General features: G+C 50.5%; 1 protein-coding gene and 1 long non-coding RNA gene across 2 annotated transcripts; both read left to right on the plus strand.

Moving 5' to 3' along the window:
- The first annotated feature begins 1,528 nt into the window (after positions 1-1,528).
- LOC146253949 (uncharacterized) lies at positions 1,529-3,372 on the plus strand. The gene is made up of 3 exons (XR_014731865.1): positions 1,529-1,613; positions 2,374-2,640; positions 3,061-3,372. It is a non-coding gene; the product is annotated as an uncharacterized LOC146253949 (long non-coding RNA).
- A 5,214-nt stretch (positions 3,373-8,586) lies between these two features.
- Positions 8,587-11,881, plus strand: nfil3-6 (nuclear factor, interleukin 3 regulated, member 6). The gene is made up of 2 exons (XM_084678567.1): positions 8,587-8,810; positions 9,851-11,881. Exon 2 carries the CDS (start codon positions 9,936-9,938, stop codon positions 11,130-11,132), a length of 1,197 nt encoding a protein of 398 aa, XP_084534693.1. The 5' UTR covers positions 8,587-8,810; positions 9,851-9,935; the 3' UTR covers positions 11,133-11,881.
- Positions 11,882-14,909: the final 3,028 nt, after the last annotated feature.

Raw genomic sequence — 14,909 nt, forward strand, 5'->3', positions numbered from 1 at the left:
CCCTGCCTTTCAATTTCACTGTATTCAAACCGTTGCATTTATGGCAACACATCTCTTTAGCCGATGCTCTCCAATCCATCGTCATTAACAAACACGTGAGATTGGAACCTGGGGCTTCTTGATCTGCAGTCACAAACTTGAATCCAAAGTGACGTACGAACATGGTGCACATGCTTAGTGCAGCAGATCATGCAGGGCCAGACGTGCACAGTAACAGTGTCGCAGTGGTCCGTGTTCTCTCCTCTCTTCCTTTCTTTCTTTCTTTCTTTCTTTCTTTTTCTTTCTTTCTTTCTCTCGTTCTGTTTGTCTGTGTGCTCTGCCAAAGAGGCACTCGGAGCCAGACACACAAACATCAAACGAGAGAGCATTCAGAGAGAGGACGCGCTGTTCCTGAGCCGGGCCCATACCGCGGCTTCATATTCTAGTCACTGTATGAGACGGACCCCCTTTATATTCAGACAGTGAGTTCTGTTTTCTTTATGGAACTAGGTCTTCCAGGAAGTGCCCCTCCGCCACCCCCACTTCTCACCCCCTCCCCCACCCCCCTCTCCATGTCCGGCACATATTGGTCTTCTCTCTGGGTCCGTATTAGTACTCTCCAGGGGCTGTACAAGTTCCTTTCTGATATTACATCCAGGCTGCACTTATATCATCTCTGACTGTTCTGTACTCGAACGAGGCATCTACGGCTCAGGCCGAGGGACAAACAGAGCAAGGAGAGGGGCACGTGAGACTCCCATAGAGGAAAGAGGAAAGGCCGCTTCTGCAAAACAGTCGTTACAGTCAAGCTAAGCACATTCTCTAGGACTGACAGGAATCTAGTTGTGAGAAAGCTTTTTTTTTTGTGCTATCAGGTTGTGAGTGGTATACGTACACAACGTTTCATGTTGTGTCTGTTCCTGGAAGGGACAAGATTATATTAGACGGAGAATGGGGAATGTAAAATGCACTGAGGATCATGGCGGGATATCTCAACAGTATTGGGGATTCGGCAAGAGTTCCCTACGGCAAACAGGAAGGGTACACAGGAACTGCTCACGAGCTGTTCAACAGAGTTCCAGTCAGATCAAAGTGACCGGCGAATGACTCAGCACCTTTTGTTTCCGCGGCAGCTGCAGATACTATGCTTTGTGTTGCGAATGCTCAGACACTTACATGAGACACCAGTGTCGCTGGCCCCAAGTGTCATCAAACAGCTCTATGTTATAACCAAATGGGTGGAGCGAGATGGGGGCGGGGGGGGGCATGGGCCAAGCCTAGACGCACTGACATCATTATATGATTAGAAAGGTGTGCCTGTGTTTGTGTGTGCGTCTGCTCTGAATGGCTGAATAGATTCCACTGGGGTGGGGATGAGGGGAGTGTGTGTTTTTCCGCGTATGGGAGGGGAGGGAAGGGGAGGGGGGATTGGAGCGCCTGTGCATGACTGAGGTTACGTAACCCTGTGCTTCACACTTACATAATCCCCTCCGTCATCAGAAGGGAGGGGACTGATATAGACGGCCTCGTTTTTACCTGGCGCATTCCAGCGGCACACTGTCCTCAGCGCACACGGTTCACAGCCCCTCTGTGAGGAAAGCCGGGCGTTTGCGTCCAAGGGGAAAGTGTTCCAGGCAAGTGTTCCGGTAGACACGCACACACAAAAGAGACTGAAATGTTCCGGCAAATACGGAGCATACGCGTATGTTATTGTATGTTATTGTTGCGGGCCATCATCTGTTTGTTTGTGCGTTTTGCTAATTCCATGCTGTCGTCTCGGCGCGCAGTGCTGGCACATGTGGGGACGGTTTAGTACGAGACAGACCCACGTCAAACAGATTCATGTTGAAGTGGGCTGTTGCTGTCAGCGAGCCCAGACACCCAGTTAAGGCCCTCACACTGCAATCCCTTAGTTGTTGACTCGCCAGAGCACTCCGTTTGTATGACCGCTTATGCATTTGACCCCCATCACGCCGCCGCAAACAGTAGGTCAAGCTATCCTGTAATGGCCAACGATATAGGTTCATGGATGTCACGAGAAAAACATAACTGTAAGTCCCAAGCCGGCGTGATCCAGTATGTTTCTCCTACGGGAGGGTGTATTAAACCAGTGTCAGAGCCTACAGTGGAACTAGCCCCAGTGTCAGGTAGACGGAGTCAGTCTAGAAGTCTGCCTACTGTAGTAGGCGCCAAGCTGCTCTCCAGTCACAGTCTGACCTCAATCATGTCGTGCAGCACTCCAAACCCAAAAACCAAAGTCAGAGGAAATCAACCATGAATCAAAGTAGATCAAGGCTCCTCACCCTGACTCTTAAACCCGCTGCCGGGTTCAGTTTCTGCGATCATTTCACGATCCCCCCCCCCTCCCCCCTCTCCTTCTTTCACCCTTTCCAGCGGCCAGCAGCGGTTGCCGCGGCAACCGCGTGACGTATGTTGCCGTCCAGGAATAGCAGCGTCGGGGACTGAAGCCGAGTGAGCGGGAGGGAGGAGGTACGAAGGTCTGGGAGGCTGGGGCCCCCACCGCCGCCTCAGCGCTCTGACTGGCTGGCGGGCCGACTCCCCGTGCGAGCGCTGCGGCGGCAAACCGATGAGCAGAGAGACGTCGGACGTTCACCGTCGGACCTTGTTCGATTGAGTCATGAGATTGCTTGGGAATCCATTGTGAGTCAGCGTGTGTGTGTGTTTGTGTCATGACATGATGTGCTTTCCTGGCCGTGGGGAACAAGGAAGAGGGAGGGAGAGAGGAGGAGGAGGGAGGGAGGGAGGAGGTGGGATTGATCGACTGTGTAGAGGCGGGGGGGGGGGGCCTATTTATGTAAGTACATCGTGTTATAAAACAGACCCCCCCAAGTTACACACACTGAGTCACTGTGCTATTCTTGGCAGCGCGTCCTCCATGCTTGTGAGGCAACTACAGCCACTGCTGCTGCTGCTGTGCGTGTGTGTGAGTGTGTGTGTGAGTGTGTGTGTGTGCGTGTGTGAGTGCTGAAAACGTTGACGATCAAGCTTGCACGGCACGCAAAACCCAGTGGATCTGTGATGGTCCAAGTTAAGACTCTAATTGAACTCTTCTATTTGCAGTTCGTCTGCGCGACGCATGACAACATGAAAGCAGAGCTTGGCTGAAGTGAAGCGGAACTTTGCATCCTACGTCAAACGGCAGCTGCGGTCCGAACTGCCGTCGTCCGTGTAGAGGGAGAGGACCCGCCACTTTCTTATTGGAAACTGCCAGTGGCAGCTCGGATCTCAGACGGATTCGAGAGACCGCAGATAGAGTGCGGCTAGTTAGATCAACACTTTTATTATTGTTTTTGTTGATTTTAGGTAAAGCACTTTGAGCTGCAATTCTTGTATGAAAAGTGCTATATAAATAAAGTCTTACTTACTTACTTACTTACTCTCGGTCATTCGGATAAGAGGGCCGAGTTGAAACGACGACTCGATGCTTCCAGGTTGTTACCCAACCACACAGCAGAGGGGTAGTACAGTGTGAGGGGGGGGGGGGTAATTGTGCGTGGGAGGTGGAAGTGGGTCAAATGTCAGGTACAGTCATGGAGAGAGAGAGAAAGAGAGAGAGAGAGAGAGAGGGGGGGGGGGGGGGGGAGGTCAGATGGCTGAGTGGTTAGGGAATCAGGCTTTTAATCAGAAGGCTGCCGGTTCGATTCCCAGCCATGCCAAATGACGTTGTGTCCTAGGGAAAGGCACTTCACCCTACTTGCCTCGGGGGAATGTACCTGTACTTACTGTGAGTTGCTCTGGATAAGAGCGTTTGCTAAATGACTAAATGTAGAGAGAGGGGTGTTGGCACAGGGATAACGAGAGAGAAAGACACAGAATGAGGGTTAGATGTTGGTCCGACATGGCCTCCTTCATCTCCAGATTGGGGAAACCGATCTCACTCTCCCTGCTGAGTCGAACTCTGTTGTGGGGCTGACAATTCAGCCCAGGTTAACCCAAGGTTGGAACTATTTATAGTGAACATCCGATGTGGAATGGCATGTGTTCCACTCCTGAACGCACAGTGATAAGAACTGATCTGCTGTAAAAAGAGAAATGGTGCGACATGTCCGTGTGGTGCAATGGATTGTCTGTGCCAAGTCTGTTAAAATAATGACACAACACAAGTTGGGTAACAAGAGCATACTGATGTGGTGATGCAAGAGAATGAGAGAGACCTACTGATTGAGAGTGGGAAAGAGAGACAAAAAAATAGGGGGGGGTTGGGCACATTTATATATATATATATAGATAGATAAATATATAAAATATGGCACAAAGATGGATTGTGCAAGAATGAGACAGGTGTGAGAAAGACAGCGACATAGGAGAAAAAGAGAAGTTTGACAGCGATGACGCAATAGATGGACCACAAGATGATGTCATGGCCTCCCTACTTCCTGCTGTGCGGTGTGTCATCAGAGGCAGAGAGTGTATCGGCCACCACCACCCGATCCCTCCACAGCGGACAGACCCTGCAGGCCGGCATGTGAAGCACGCAGCCCGCATCCAGCCTTTCCCCAGTCCTTTTACATAACACCCTGACAACAACAACAACAACAACAACAACCCTGGGCCTGTATCCACCCCCCGCCCCTCCCCCCAGCACCCCCCTCCCCACCCTCCACCCCCGAGCCTCCCTCCACCCTCCCCCCTGCCAAACGCACACACACATCCCCGGTCCCCTGCCCGCCCGTCCCCTCCGCCGTCTTCCGTCCCCTCCGCCGTCTTCCGTTCCTCGTTTTCGGCGGGTGTTTTTGTCCAGCCGACTGCCTGACCCAAGCTCTGTGTGCGTCCGTCTGAACCACCCTCTTGGCAGCCAGTACAGGCAGGGCAGGACAGGGCAGGACAGGACAGGGCAGGGCAGGGCAGGGCAGGGCAGGGCAGGGCAGGGCAGGGCAGGGCAGGACAGGGCAGGACAGGACAGGACAGGGCAGGACAGGACAGGGCAGGGCAGGGCAGGGCAGGGCAGGGCAGGGCAGGGCAGGGCAGGGCAGGGCAGGGCAGGGTATTTATATCCCCACTTCTGTCCCCTGGATTCCGGGTAACTGCGCCGGTATGCAACAGTATGCGACTCACAAGGCCAAGAGCAGGCAAGCCCTCAATAGCACGCCCTGCTGTCATAACAAATTTCAATCAGGAGAGACCTGGGACGAGTGAAGGGATGTTTATCGTACAAAAGACGATGGATTTCACGACAGCTGTTTGGCGCTTCGACCCCAATGGTCAACGGGCGTCAGCCCTGCGGCCGAAGAGTAACCCCCCCCACGGAGTCCGGACACGGGCGGCGGCGGTCGATGACCCAGACGAGACGAGGAAGCAGGAACGAATCCGCCGAGCGGCGACGGGGAGGTGGAGGGGCTGGTTGGCAGCACGGACAAAACTGAACAGGGAGAGAGAGACATACTCAAAGGCACGGCGGCGGGAGGTAACTGACAGAAGCGAGCGGCTCATCGAACCCTGAAACCCCCGATGCCAGGCCGACACTGGGGCGGAGGGAAAGGAGGGAGCGTGCGTCGCGGGGGGAGTGCGTATTGAGGCAAGATGGCGTGCGGCCCGAGAGCGTGCAGAGTTCGGTCTTGCCGGACTGACTTGCGTCAAGCTTCATTTGTCAGAGATGTTCATGAACAGATATTAAGTGACTGATTAGAGGTTTTTTTTCAGTTTGGTGGGTGGAAACATGTCAAAAGTCAACTGGGAGAGAAAAGACATGGGGCCGCAGATCGTAAGATTTAGTATCTTTGCCGGATGTATGTTTACAGCAGAGCACAAAAGTCATTGGTGCAAATCTATGTTTACAAGCAGTGCTTGTCTGATAAACCGAGTTTGGGAATAAACTACCTCTATCAAGTTTTCAATACAAATGTCATCATTGCAGTGACTTTAGGTTCAACTATTGATTTGGGACATGAATCCCTAATTGTCTGACTCACTCCAGTTCACTGGATGGTTGAGTCTTTGTCGTTGTTCCCCGTTGTTTGATTGGAAGAACGGGATGAAATTCCAGGGTTGCACGTCTCTTCTCTTTTTATCTTTTATCTCCAGACAACTCTGACATGTTCTTGTTAAGTAACAACATCTGCTTCAGGGAACGACTCATCTCTCATCAATCATCTCAAAGTCAGAGTCAGTCTGTTTGTGTGTGTGAGATTGTGCGTGTGCGTGCGTGCGCGCGCCGGTAGGTGAGTGTGTGCGTGCGTGCTAGCACCACAACTACATACTGTATTACAAACACTTTGTACTCTATGTCCAGTAGGTACAACGTTTTCAGCATGCGCTACGGTGTAGCTTCAACGTAAATTACATGTGAGGCACGGTTCAACACAGGCCCTCATTGGTCAGTTCCCCTCAGTTTATGCTAGGTCAGCAAAATGTGGCTACCCCCTACTCGCCCCCCTCTCCCGTCTAGGCCCAGTCTGTTTGGATACCACTGACCTGTGGTATCCAAGGCAAACAAAGAGAAGCCACTGACCTCATCAATCCCTGTACAGTAGCCCTGCATGGTGTAATCATGCTAATCAGAGGGGCCATGCTACATATGGCCCCTGCTGCATGTTTCTGGGCCTTACCAGAAAAGGTATGGAAAGTACAACCCATGTTCATTAGCTCACAGCAGACAGATTAACCATGTCACAAGGCCATTTATCTTACTTCTTTCAGCATTGACAGGTTCGTACAGTACAACTACAAGCATTCCAAACAGACCTTGGTCGTAACTCGGCGCAAGAGCGTTTGCCAGTGATACGGATCTAAGTCTCTTTCTCAAAAGTCAAAGCTAGATCTTCCTGAAACAGAGGCCATTGTAAGATGTTTGTTGACCACAGGCCAGAAAGTGGAATAATTGAACTAAGGTGCCTTCAACTGAGTTCTGGAAACAAAGCTACTGGTCGTGTCGTTCCCTTGGAACCGGTCCAGCTCTGGTTCTCTGGAGCAGATGGGCTCCTGTGACCCTGAACGGCTGCCTCATTAGCCCTCAACGGCGGGCGGTTGCGGATGGCGAGAGGCTAGCCGCGAGGAAGAGGCAAAAAGTTGAACAAGGATGCACTGGGACAATCTGTTTGTTTACATTTCTGCCTGCATCCAACACAAAGAGCAACAGATGGTGGAACTAGCTTCATGGCTTGACTTGAGTCGTTGCTCAGGACTGGGGAGAGGGCAGGCTAGGCTAGGCTAGGCTGGGCTAGGCTGGGCTAGGCTGGGCTAGGCTGGGCTAGGCTAGGCTAGGCTAGGCTAGGCTAGGCTAGGCTAGGCTAGGCTAGGCTAGGCTAGGCTAGGCTAGGCTAGGCTAGGCTGGCAGTTAGACAGGTCAGACACATCAGCGGTGGTTTGAGGATACCGTCCTTCAAAAGGTCAGGGGTCAACCCCCCCCCCCCCCCCCCCCCCCCCGAACCACAAAGATGGCTTCTTGGTCCAACGGTAGATGTTTGAGCTTGGCAATCAGAAAAGCAGTTCAGTTACTGTGCTCCAACCACTGTTAAATGGTTACTGAGGTAGGCTGGGCTGGGCTGGGCTGGGCTGGGCCAGGCTGGGCTGGGCTGGGCTGACCTAGGCTGGCCTAGGCTAGGCTAGGCTAGGCTAGGCTGGGCTGGGCTGGGCTGGGCTGGGCTGGGCTGGGCTGGGCTGGGCTGGGCTGGGCTGGGCTGGGCTGGGCTGGCCTAGCCTAGCCTAGCCTAGCCTAGCCTAGCCTTGATGGTTTAGTGTAAGCGGAAGCGGTTTAAATGAATGTACACATTACCCATGCTGCTCCCATCACCCACTCTGAGTGTGAGTGGTCAGAAGTACACAAAGAGAAGTGGTCTAGGCTTGCTGTGTTGCATGGGCGGTTAAGTGAAATTACAATCTGTGTTCTGGGAAACTAGCAGTAAACAAACAGTATGTTCTGCTTTTCTGAGAATGTTACTCAATCTCAACTGGGTCACACTTGATTTACGCACCATACTGGAAGGTGTAATGAGAGATGGATCATGAATTACAAGCCAGGCAGGGTTCACTGAAGACATTATTTCAGGGTTCAAATATTGACATTCAAGACCCAAGTAGATAACCCTGTGGCTTGACCAACTGGTCCTCATGACACATTACTAATTGTTGTTTCAAAATGTTGTGTGCTTTTCTAAAGTAGCCAACAACAACAAATGTCTTGCAAGAAGTAAAGTGTGTGTCCAGTCCTTCATGACCAATCCAAGCCTGTTTATGCAATCTGTTTTTGAACCTCTTGAATTACGATGAGAGAGAGCGATAGAGAGAGAGAGAGAGAGAGAGAGAGAGAGAGAGAGAGAGAGAAAGAGAGACAGAGAGAGAGAAAGAGAGAGAGAGAGAGAGAGAGAGAGAGAGAGAGCGCGCGCATCATTACTTAATTGTTACGAAAAGATTACCACTGCAGAAAGCCAAAGGCGGTAGAGGTCAGGGGCGTGATGCATCAGCAGCTAACGTTTTGTAAAAGCCGATAGGAGCTTCCCTCGCGGGGGGGGGGGGGGGGGCTTTTTGGCACGGAGAGAGGCGGTCTTACTGAGCGTACTGCCCGCCCCGGTGGTTAAAGTGAGGAGAGGGCACGTCCTCGGCTGAACTTCACGCTCAACGAAACAAATACGAGCTGCAGCATTCCAAGTAGATCAGAGGCGAGACGGAAGGTGGCAGAACGTCTAGTAATATTGAGTAACAGATCTCCGTGTACCGGCTGAGAACAAGCCCATAGAACAAGCGACTGACAAGCAAGGACGTGCTGTGGACATCGCTCCCTTTGACCGTCATTGGATCCGAAGAAGAAAATAAACACGTCTCTGAAGTTGGAGAACTTGTGTTTTCGTCTACTATCTACTTGCGATCTGTTTCAGGTAAATTTACAGTAGACTTCTATGTAGCCTGTGTTCTGTTTTGACTTCGTATAGTTAGATAACTTAGGGCTACGGTAGGCTACGGTAACAAAATAAAAGCTGGGATAACTCCGAAATAAAGCAAGGCAATTTTGACTTGAGTATGTGAGTGCTTACAGTTTGACCTTTTATTATAAAACATGCTATTCAATTGTATTTAGTGGTAATTGTCTGCATTATTATGGCAATGTGCCCTTTGTAATACGGCTAATTAGAATAAAAATTGAAATGACACATTAAGACGGATGACTACATTTTATTGACTTCACTTGAACTGACAAGAGTAGGCTATGCATTGCTAACTAATGCAAAGTTAAGTCTTTGAACGTTGAAAATTGCTTCAAAGATCAAGTTCTTTATCGACCGGCTGCCTTAACTGACAGTGTAAGGTCTGTGGCTGGGGTGAAAGAGATGGTAACCTATTGGTTACAGTCGAGATGTTTCAAGGAATAGGATTGGGTCATTGCAGAGCGCCTATCTGTCCAGTATGTAGGTCATCGCCCCCCAAGCAGCATTTGAGGCTATTAATAGATTCTAAACGATTTGAAAAGCGTTTGGTTCTTTATATAAATATTATAACGCTAGTTTCTTAATAAAATTGCAAACACGTAATGAAAGCGCTTACCATTAAATGTAATAGATTTAGAATTTGAACGTAACATTTTATTTTGCATTTTAAAATCTTACTTTTTATATGTTAATTAGGCTATGCCATTTTAATGTTCTTTTGTAATAAAAAGAGGCATTTATGATCCTGATGCATATTTCATACAAAATTATTAGCAGGTCTTCTGTGCAAAATATACCAACATCTGTTTTGGTACTTAAAAGCCTCCATTGCTCAATCTTGGCTGCTTTATGAGTCAAGATGGATTATTGTACGTGTAGCTCTAGTTTTACTGGAAAGAATGCAATGGGGTTACGTAACATTGTGTTGTAATGGGTCTTGCATAACCACTAAATCCTCACTGTCCATTTGTCTTCACTCTTTTGGCCGCTAGGTGGCACTGCTGCAGCAGAATCACAGTTTCTCCGTACAACACAATACACCACCACAGAAGAATCCCAAGGCCTCAGACAGACTGAATGAGTGCTGTGATGTTTGACGAGGACTCTCAGGAGAGGAAGGAGCCAGGCATGGGGGTGCTGCAGGCTCTGGAGCCCAACACCAGCTCTCCTGGCGGGGATCTGTCCTTCACGGACGAGGCCGTCTCCATCCTGACCTCCAGCAGCATGCTGGCTCGCTCCATCCTGGGCCGCGCCTCGGGCCTCAAGCGCAAGGAGAGCCCGACGTCGGCCGGGGCCCTGCGGCGCAAGCGGGAGTTCATCCCCCACGAGAAGAAGGACGACGGCTACTGGGACAAGCGCAAGAAGAACAACGAGGCGGCCAAGCGCTCGCGGGAGAAACGCCGCGTCAACGACGTGGTGCTGGAGAACCGGGTGCTGGCGCTGCTGGAGGAGAACGCTCGCCTGCGGGCCGAGCTCCTGGCCCTCAAGTTCCGCTTCGGCCTGGTCCAAGACCCCTCCAACGCCCCCGTCCCCACCCTCCCATCCCCCCCCACCCCCTGCCCACCCCAGCCCCTCGCCCCACAATACTACCTCCCTAGGGCGGAGGCGGGGCTCGCCAGCCCCCCTGTCACCCATCCCAAAACCCAGGGGGGGCACTTCAGTGGGCGGCCCTCCAGGGACGGGGGCAACATGTCTGAGGACTCCGGCTTCTCCACCCCTGGGGGCTCCAGCGTGGGCAGCCCCATCTTCTTCGAGGACAGGCTGAGCGACCACGGGAAGCTCTCCCCGCGCGGCGCCGAGGAGCTGGCCTACGACCTCCACCACTCCCCCCAGTCCTCTGGGCTCTTCCCCGGGGAGCTCTCCCGGGCCGCGGTGGGGAGGCTGGACTCTGGCGAGATGAAGAACCTGCCCCACAAGCTGCGCTTCAAGACAGGCGGCGCCGAGGGCGGGGAGGGCGTCGGGGACGGCAGCAGGCGCAGCCCCATCCAGCCCGTCCCCGGGCGCGACGCCCACCGAGACGCGCCCAGAGCCGAGGGCTCCGGACTGACGGCCCATTGGTCCCAGCAGCAGCCAGGGGAGGAGGGCAGGAACGGACACCAACGCAGGATGGAGTCTCCCCAGTACAGCCAGACCCCTGCGGCCACAAAAGGCCCTGTGGAGACGCTCTACCCCACCGAGAACCACATGCTGAAATCCCAGCTCAGCTCCCTCAGCGAGGAGGTGTCCCAGCTCAAGAAGCTGTTCTCAGAGCAGATGCTGGCCAAAATCAACTGAGCTCCAAAACCCAGGGAATGTGGATACTAACTGGTCCAGAGGACGTTTTTTATTGCGGGGTGTGAACATCTCTGTGCTTCTGTAGAACTGGAATGGGGGGAGGGGGGGGGGGTAGAAAAGAAACTATTGTGCATCCAATGTTTCAATTCCTTCAGTTTGCTTTTCTTATCTGTGTTGTTTTTTAGCGCTGTGTGGGTGTTTACATGATCCTCAGTATTGCCAGTATGTTGACTTAAGTGCTTACTCATCTCCTACTGAGGTTACCCCACTGTTACCTTACTGTGTGTGACTCGCAACACCAGCAGTTACCTGGATCTTCACAATACACTGTGAGATTTGACCCTTTCTTTCTCACTAACACGCATACAGACACACACACACACACAAAGCACACGCAGAAACAAACACTGAACTGGAACTGGCATTGTCAGAGGTGTGAAAACTGTCATGGTTTGGTGTTAGCAGGATCGTATGTGCTATTCTGTTGGGCTGGTTTGACAGACCGCAAAGGAGATAAACGCATCTTATCAGACGATAACAAAAACAGACATGTGCACCAAATACTGTACATATTGTACCTGTGATCACCCCTGTCCTAAGAAAGAGAGGTTTGTTACTATCTATCTTTCATGTACTGTACACTGTATCATGTAGATGAAATCCTTTGTTGTTTTGTGTCTACCTGTACATATATATACATATATATATATACATTTTTCTACGTATTAATAAATACTTTAACAGCCTAATTTCCTTGTCTTATCCTCTTTACACCAAAACTCTGATTGCCCAAATAAATTGGATAAGACAAAAAAGAATACAACATAACATAAGGAATTAAATATATAGTACGCATAACAAATGTAAAAAGTGTTGCCAGAACAGGGAAAACAAGACAATCTGTTACTAAACAAGTCTGACACATATTCTCACAAACAGGCAGATCCATTTACAGAAAGATCATTTTGTTTTCTTTTTTTCTTCTCATTTATTTCAGTGACAATGCACACTGATCAACAGCAAAAACTGTAAGTGCGCCAGAGTTAGACAGAGAGGGCGAATTTCCATCAGCTGTCAGCCAGTCAGATGTTTAAAGGCAACCTAAAATGACAAAATATCAAATGACACATTCCGTCTCATTCTTGTCTAATCTAAGGCTCGACCTTCCTATTGATTGGCATTGAGCCTTACTTAAGTGTCATAGCTGACTCTAAACTGTCATGGAGGTGGCTATCAGACAGGCCAGATCTCACCATAGAGTCTCTCCTGACTTGTCCACACTATAGTTCCTGTGTCTAGGGTGTAGCTGCAGATGTACATTCCACTATTGGCAGGTCATGTCTTTCTGTGTACATCTCCAGACATGAGCAAGCAGGCCCTGAAGGAGGAATCATCACTCAGTCATTGCAAAGGATGATTCTAAGCCGAGGCTGAAGAGAAGGTATAATTACATCCAGGAAAGAGGACTTCCCGGGTGGTATAACTATCATTGTTTCACACAAAAACAATTATGTCAACTTCCTTTTTGTTGTATCTGTGAATCATCATTCTAGAATTTGACATCTTTATCTAAGGCCTTAACTTCCTGTCCGATTTATTGTAACTCGTTTACTGTACTGACTGTACAACCCCGCAGACCAACAGTTTTGATTTCTCAATCCAGCTTGATTTGAAAACAGACACAACCTGAAATGCACTAGGGGGCAGCAAAGAGCACTATTTTCTTGGTGGCATACGGTGCCTTTGTTTTGTTATTCATAACAAGCTGTTACAGATCATAGAAATGATTCCAATATCTGGGTCACAATCCACCTACTATATGCTTTTGAAAAGGGTTTAATGAAAAACACACCACCATGTTTGAATACCGTTTAACATATTGTGAGGGATGTGAGGCTATGCGCTCTTTGGTGTTTTTGTGATTGTCCATTCATGTGTGTATGTGTGTGTGTGTGTGTGTGTGTGTGTGTGTGCATGTGTGTGTGCGTGTGTGTGTAGCATGTGCGTGTCTGGGGCAGTACTTCTGTATGATAAAAGATTTTCCATTGACTCTCTATACCCTCCTCATCCAGATGTCCGACCCGACCCAGAGTACCTGCAGAGAGGAGACGTCTGGGAAGTGGGGGGTGGGGTGGTTAGCAGACGAGAAGGAGTGTGTTTTTAATGAACCCACTACAGCATTACCCTGCGCCTCCCCCCCCCCCCTCCCCCCCCTAAACCGCAACCCCCCACTCCACGTTGTTCTGTCCCCTTCTCGTTCAGGGGTAGGATCAAGCCTGTTGCTAGGCAGGCAGTGCGACAGTTGCCATGGAAACGCTTTGCCGACGTAACTAGGAGGAGGAAGGGGTGGGGGTGTGGTGGAGTTGGGGTACAGAGAGAGAGAGAGAGAGAGAGAGAGAGAGAGAGAGAGAGAGAGAGAGAGAGAGAGAGAGAAAGAGGGGGATGGGGATGGGGATGGGGATGGGGATGGGGGGGCTCTAAGTTCATGGCCAATGCTTCAGCTCTGTGTGCCTCATGCTGCATTGGAGCAAACAAAGAAGAGATGAGGATACAGACTGGAAGTGTGTGTGTGTGTGTGTGTGTGTGTGTGTGTGTGTGTGTGTGTGTGTGAGCGTGTGTGGGTATGTGCCTGTGTGCCTGTGTGCCTGTGTGCCTGTGTGTGTGTGTGTGCGTGTGTGTGTGTGTGTGTGTATCTGTGTTTGTGTGTGTGTGTGTGTATCAGTGTTTGTGTGTATCTGTGTGTGAGCGTGTAAGTGTGTGTGTGTGTGTGTGTTTGTGTGTGTGTGTATCTGTGTTTGTGTGTATCTGTGTGTGAGCGTGTGTGTGTGTGTGTGTTTGTGTGTATTTGTGTGTGTGTGTGTGTCAACATGCGAAAATCAACGGGTGAAAAAGGGAGTGTAGACCTCCACACACAGCACCCAGTCTCAGGTAGGTCTCCACAGTCGATCCAAGTCACACGGGGAGAGCACCTGCCCACGCTACCCTACGTCAACACTGAGGTAACATATGCCAAACCATACATTATTGACAAGGAAGACCAAACCTTTTCGGGAGACAACCGGTTCCTGAAAGAGAAGGGTGGAAGGGAGCAAAGAAAACTGCAGTGAAGAAAGAGACAGATGCTCACCTTCTCCTGCCCTCTACCCTCTGTCTTCTGCCCTCTACCCTCTGTCTCCTGCCCTCTACCCTCTGTCTCCTGCCCTCTACCCTCTGTCTCCTGCCCTCTACCCTCTGTCTCCTGCCCTCTACCCTCTGTCTCCTGCCCTCTACCCTCTGTCTCCTGCCCTCTACCCTCTGTCTCCTGCCCTCTACCCTCTGTCTTCTGCCCTCTACCCTCTGTCTTCTGCCCTCTACCCTCTGTCTTCTGCCCTCTACCCTCTGTCTCCTGCCCTCTACCCTCTGTCTCCTGCCCTCTACCCTCTGTCTTCTGCCCTCCCCTAAACAGGAAAACAGGCCAATGGAACAGATAAGGCCGACGCGTTCCCAGAAGGAAGGGCCGTCTAGTCATCCTGGTTTCTAGGAAAACCTTCTCTCTTCCCCAATCCCATTGTACTTACCAGACACAACATCCAGTTGTATTCCATTCACAGAGAGTCATGATTCACTGGAATTGTAGAATCATGAGTGGATTCCAAGAGTTGAACTTTTGTATTGATGCTGATGATATTTCTTCCCAAGGAGGTTTTTCTTTGTAATAGTAAGAATTACAAGTAAGACTTTGTGATAATCAAGACCTTGTGACTTGATTGTTTTTAATCAACTGACAGTTCAGCTCAA

The sequence above is a fragment of the Hypomesus nipponensis genome, chromosome 17 (genome assembly GCF_054491055.1).
Source record: "Hypomesus nipponensis isolate SF chromosome 17, ASM5449105v1, whole genome shotgun sequence".
Lineage (NCBI taxonomy): Eukaryota > Metazoa > Chordata > Actinopteri > Osmeriformes > Osmeridae > Hypomesus > Hypomesus nipponensis.

What these genes read in the sequence shown, in the direction of transcription:
- nfil3-6 (XM_084678567.1), top strand. Translation starts at nt 9,936, where the DNA reads ATGAGTGCTGTGATGTTTGACGAGGACTCTCAGGAGAGGAAGGAGCCA.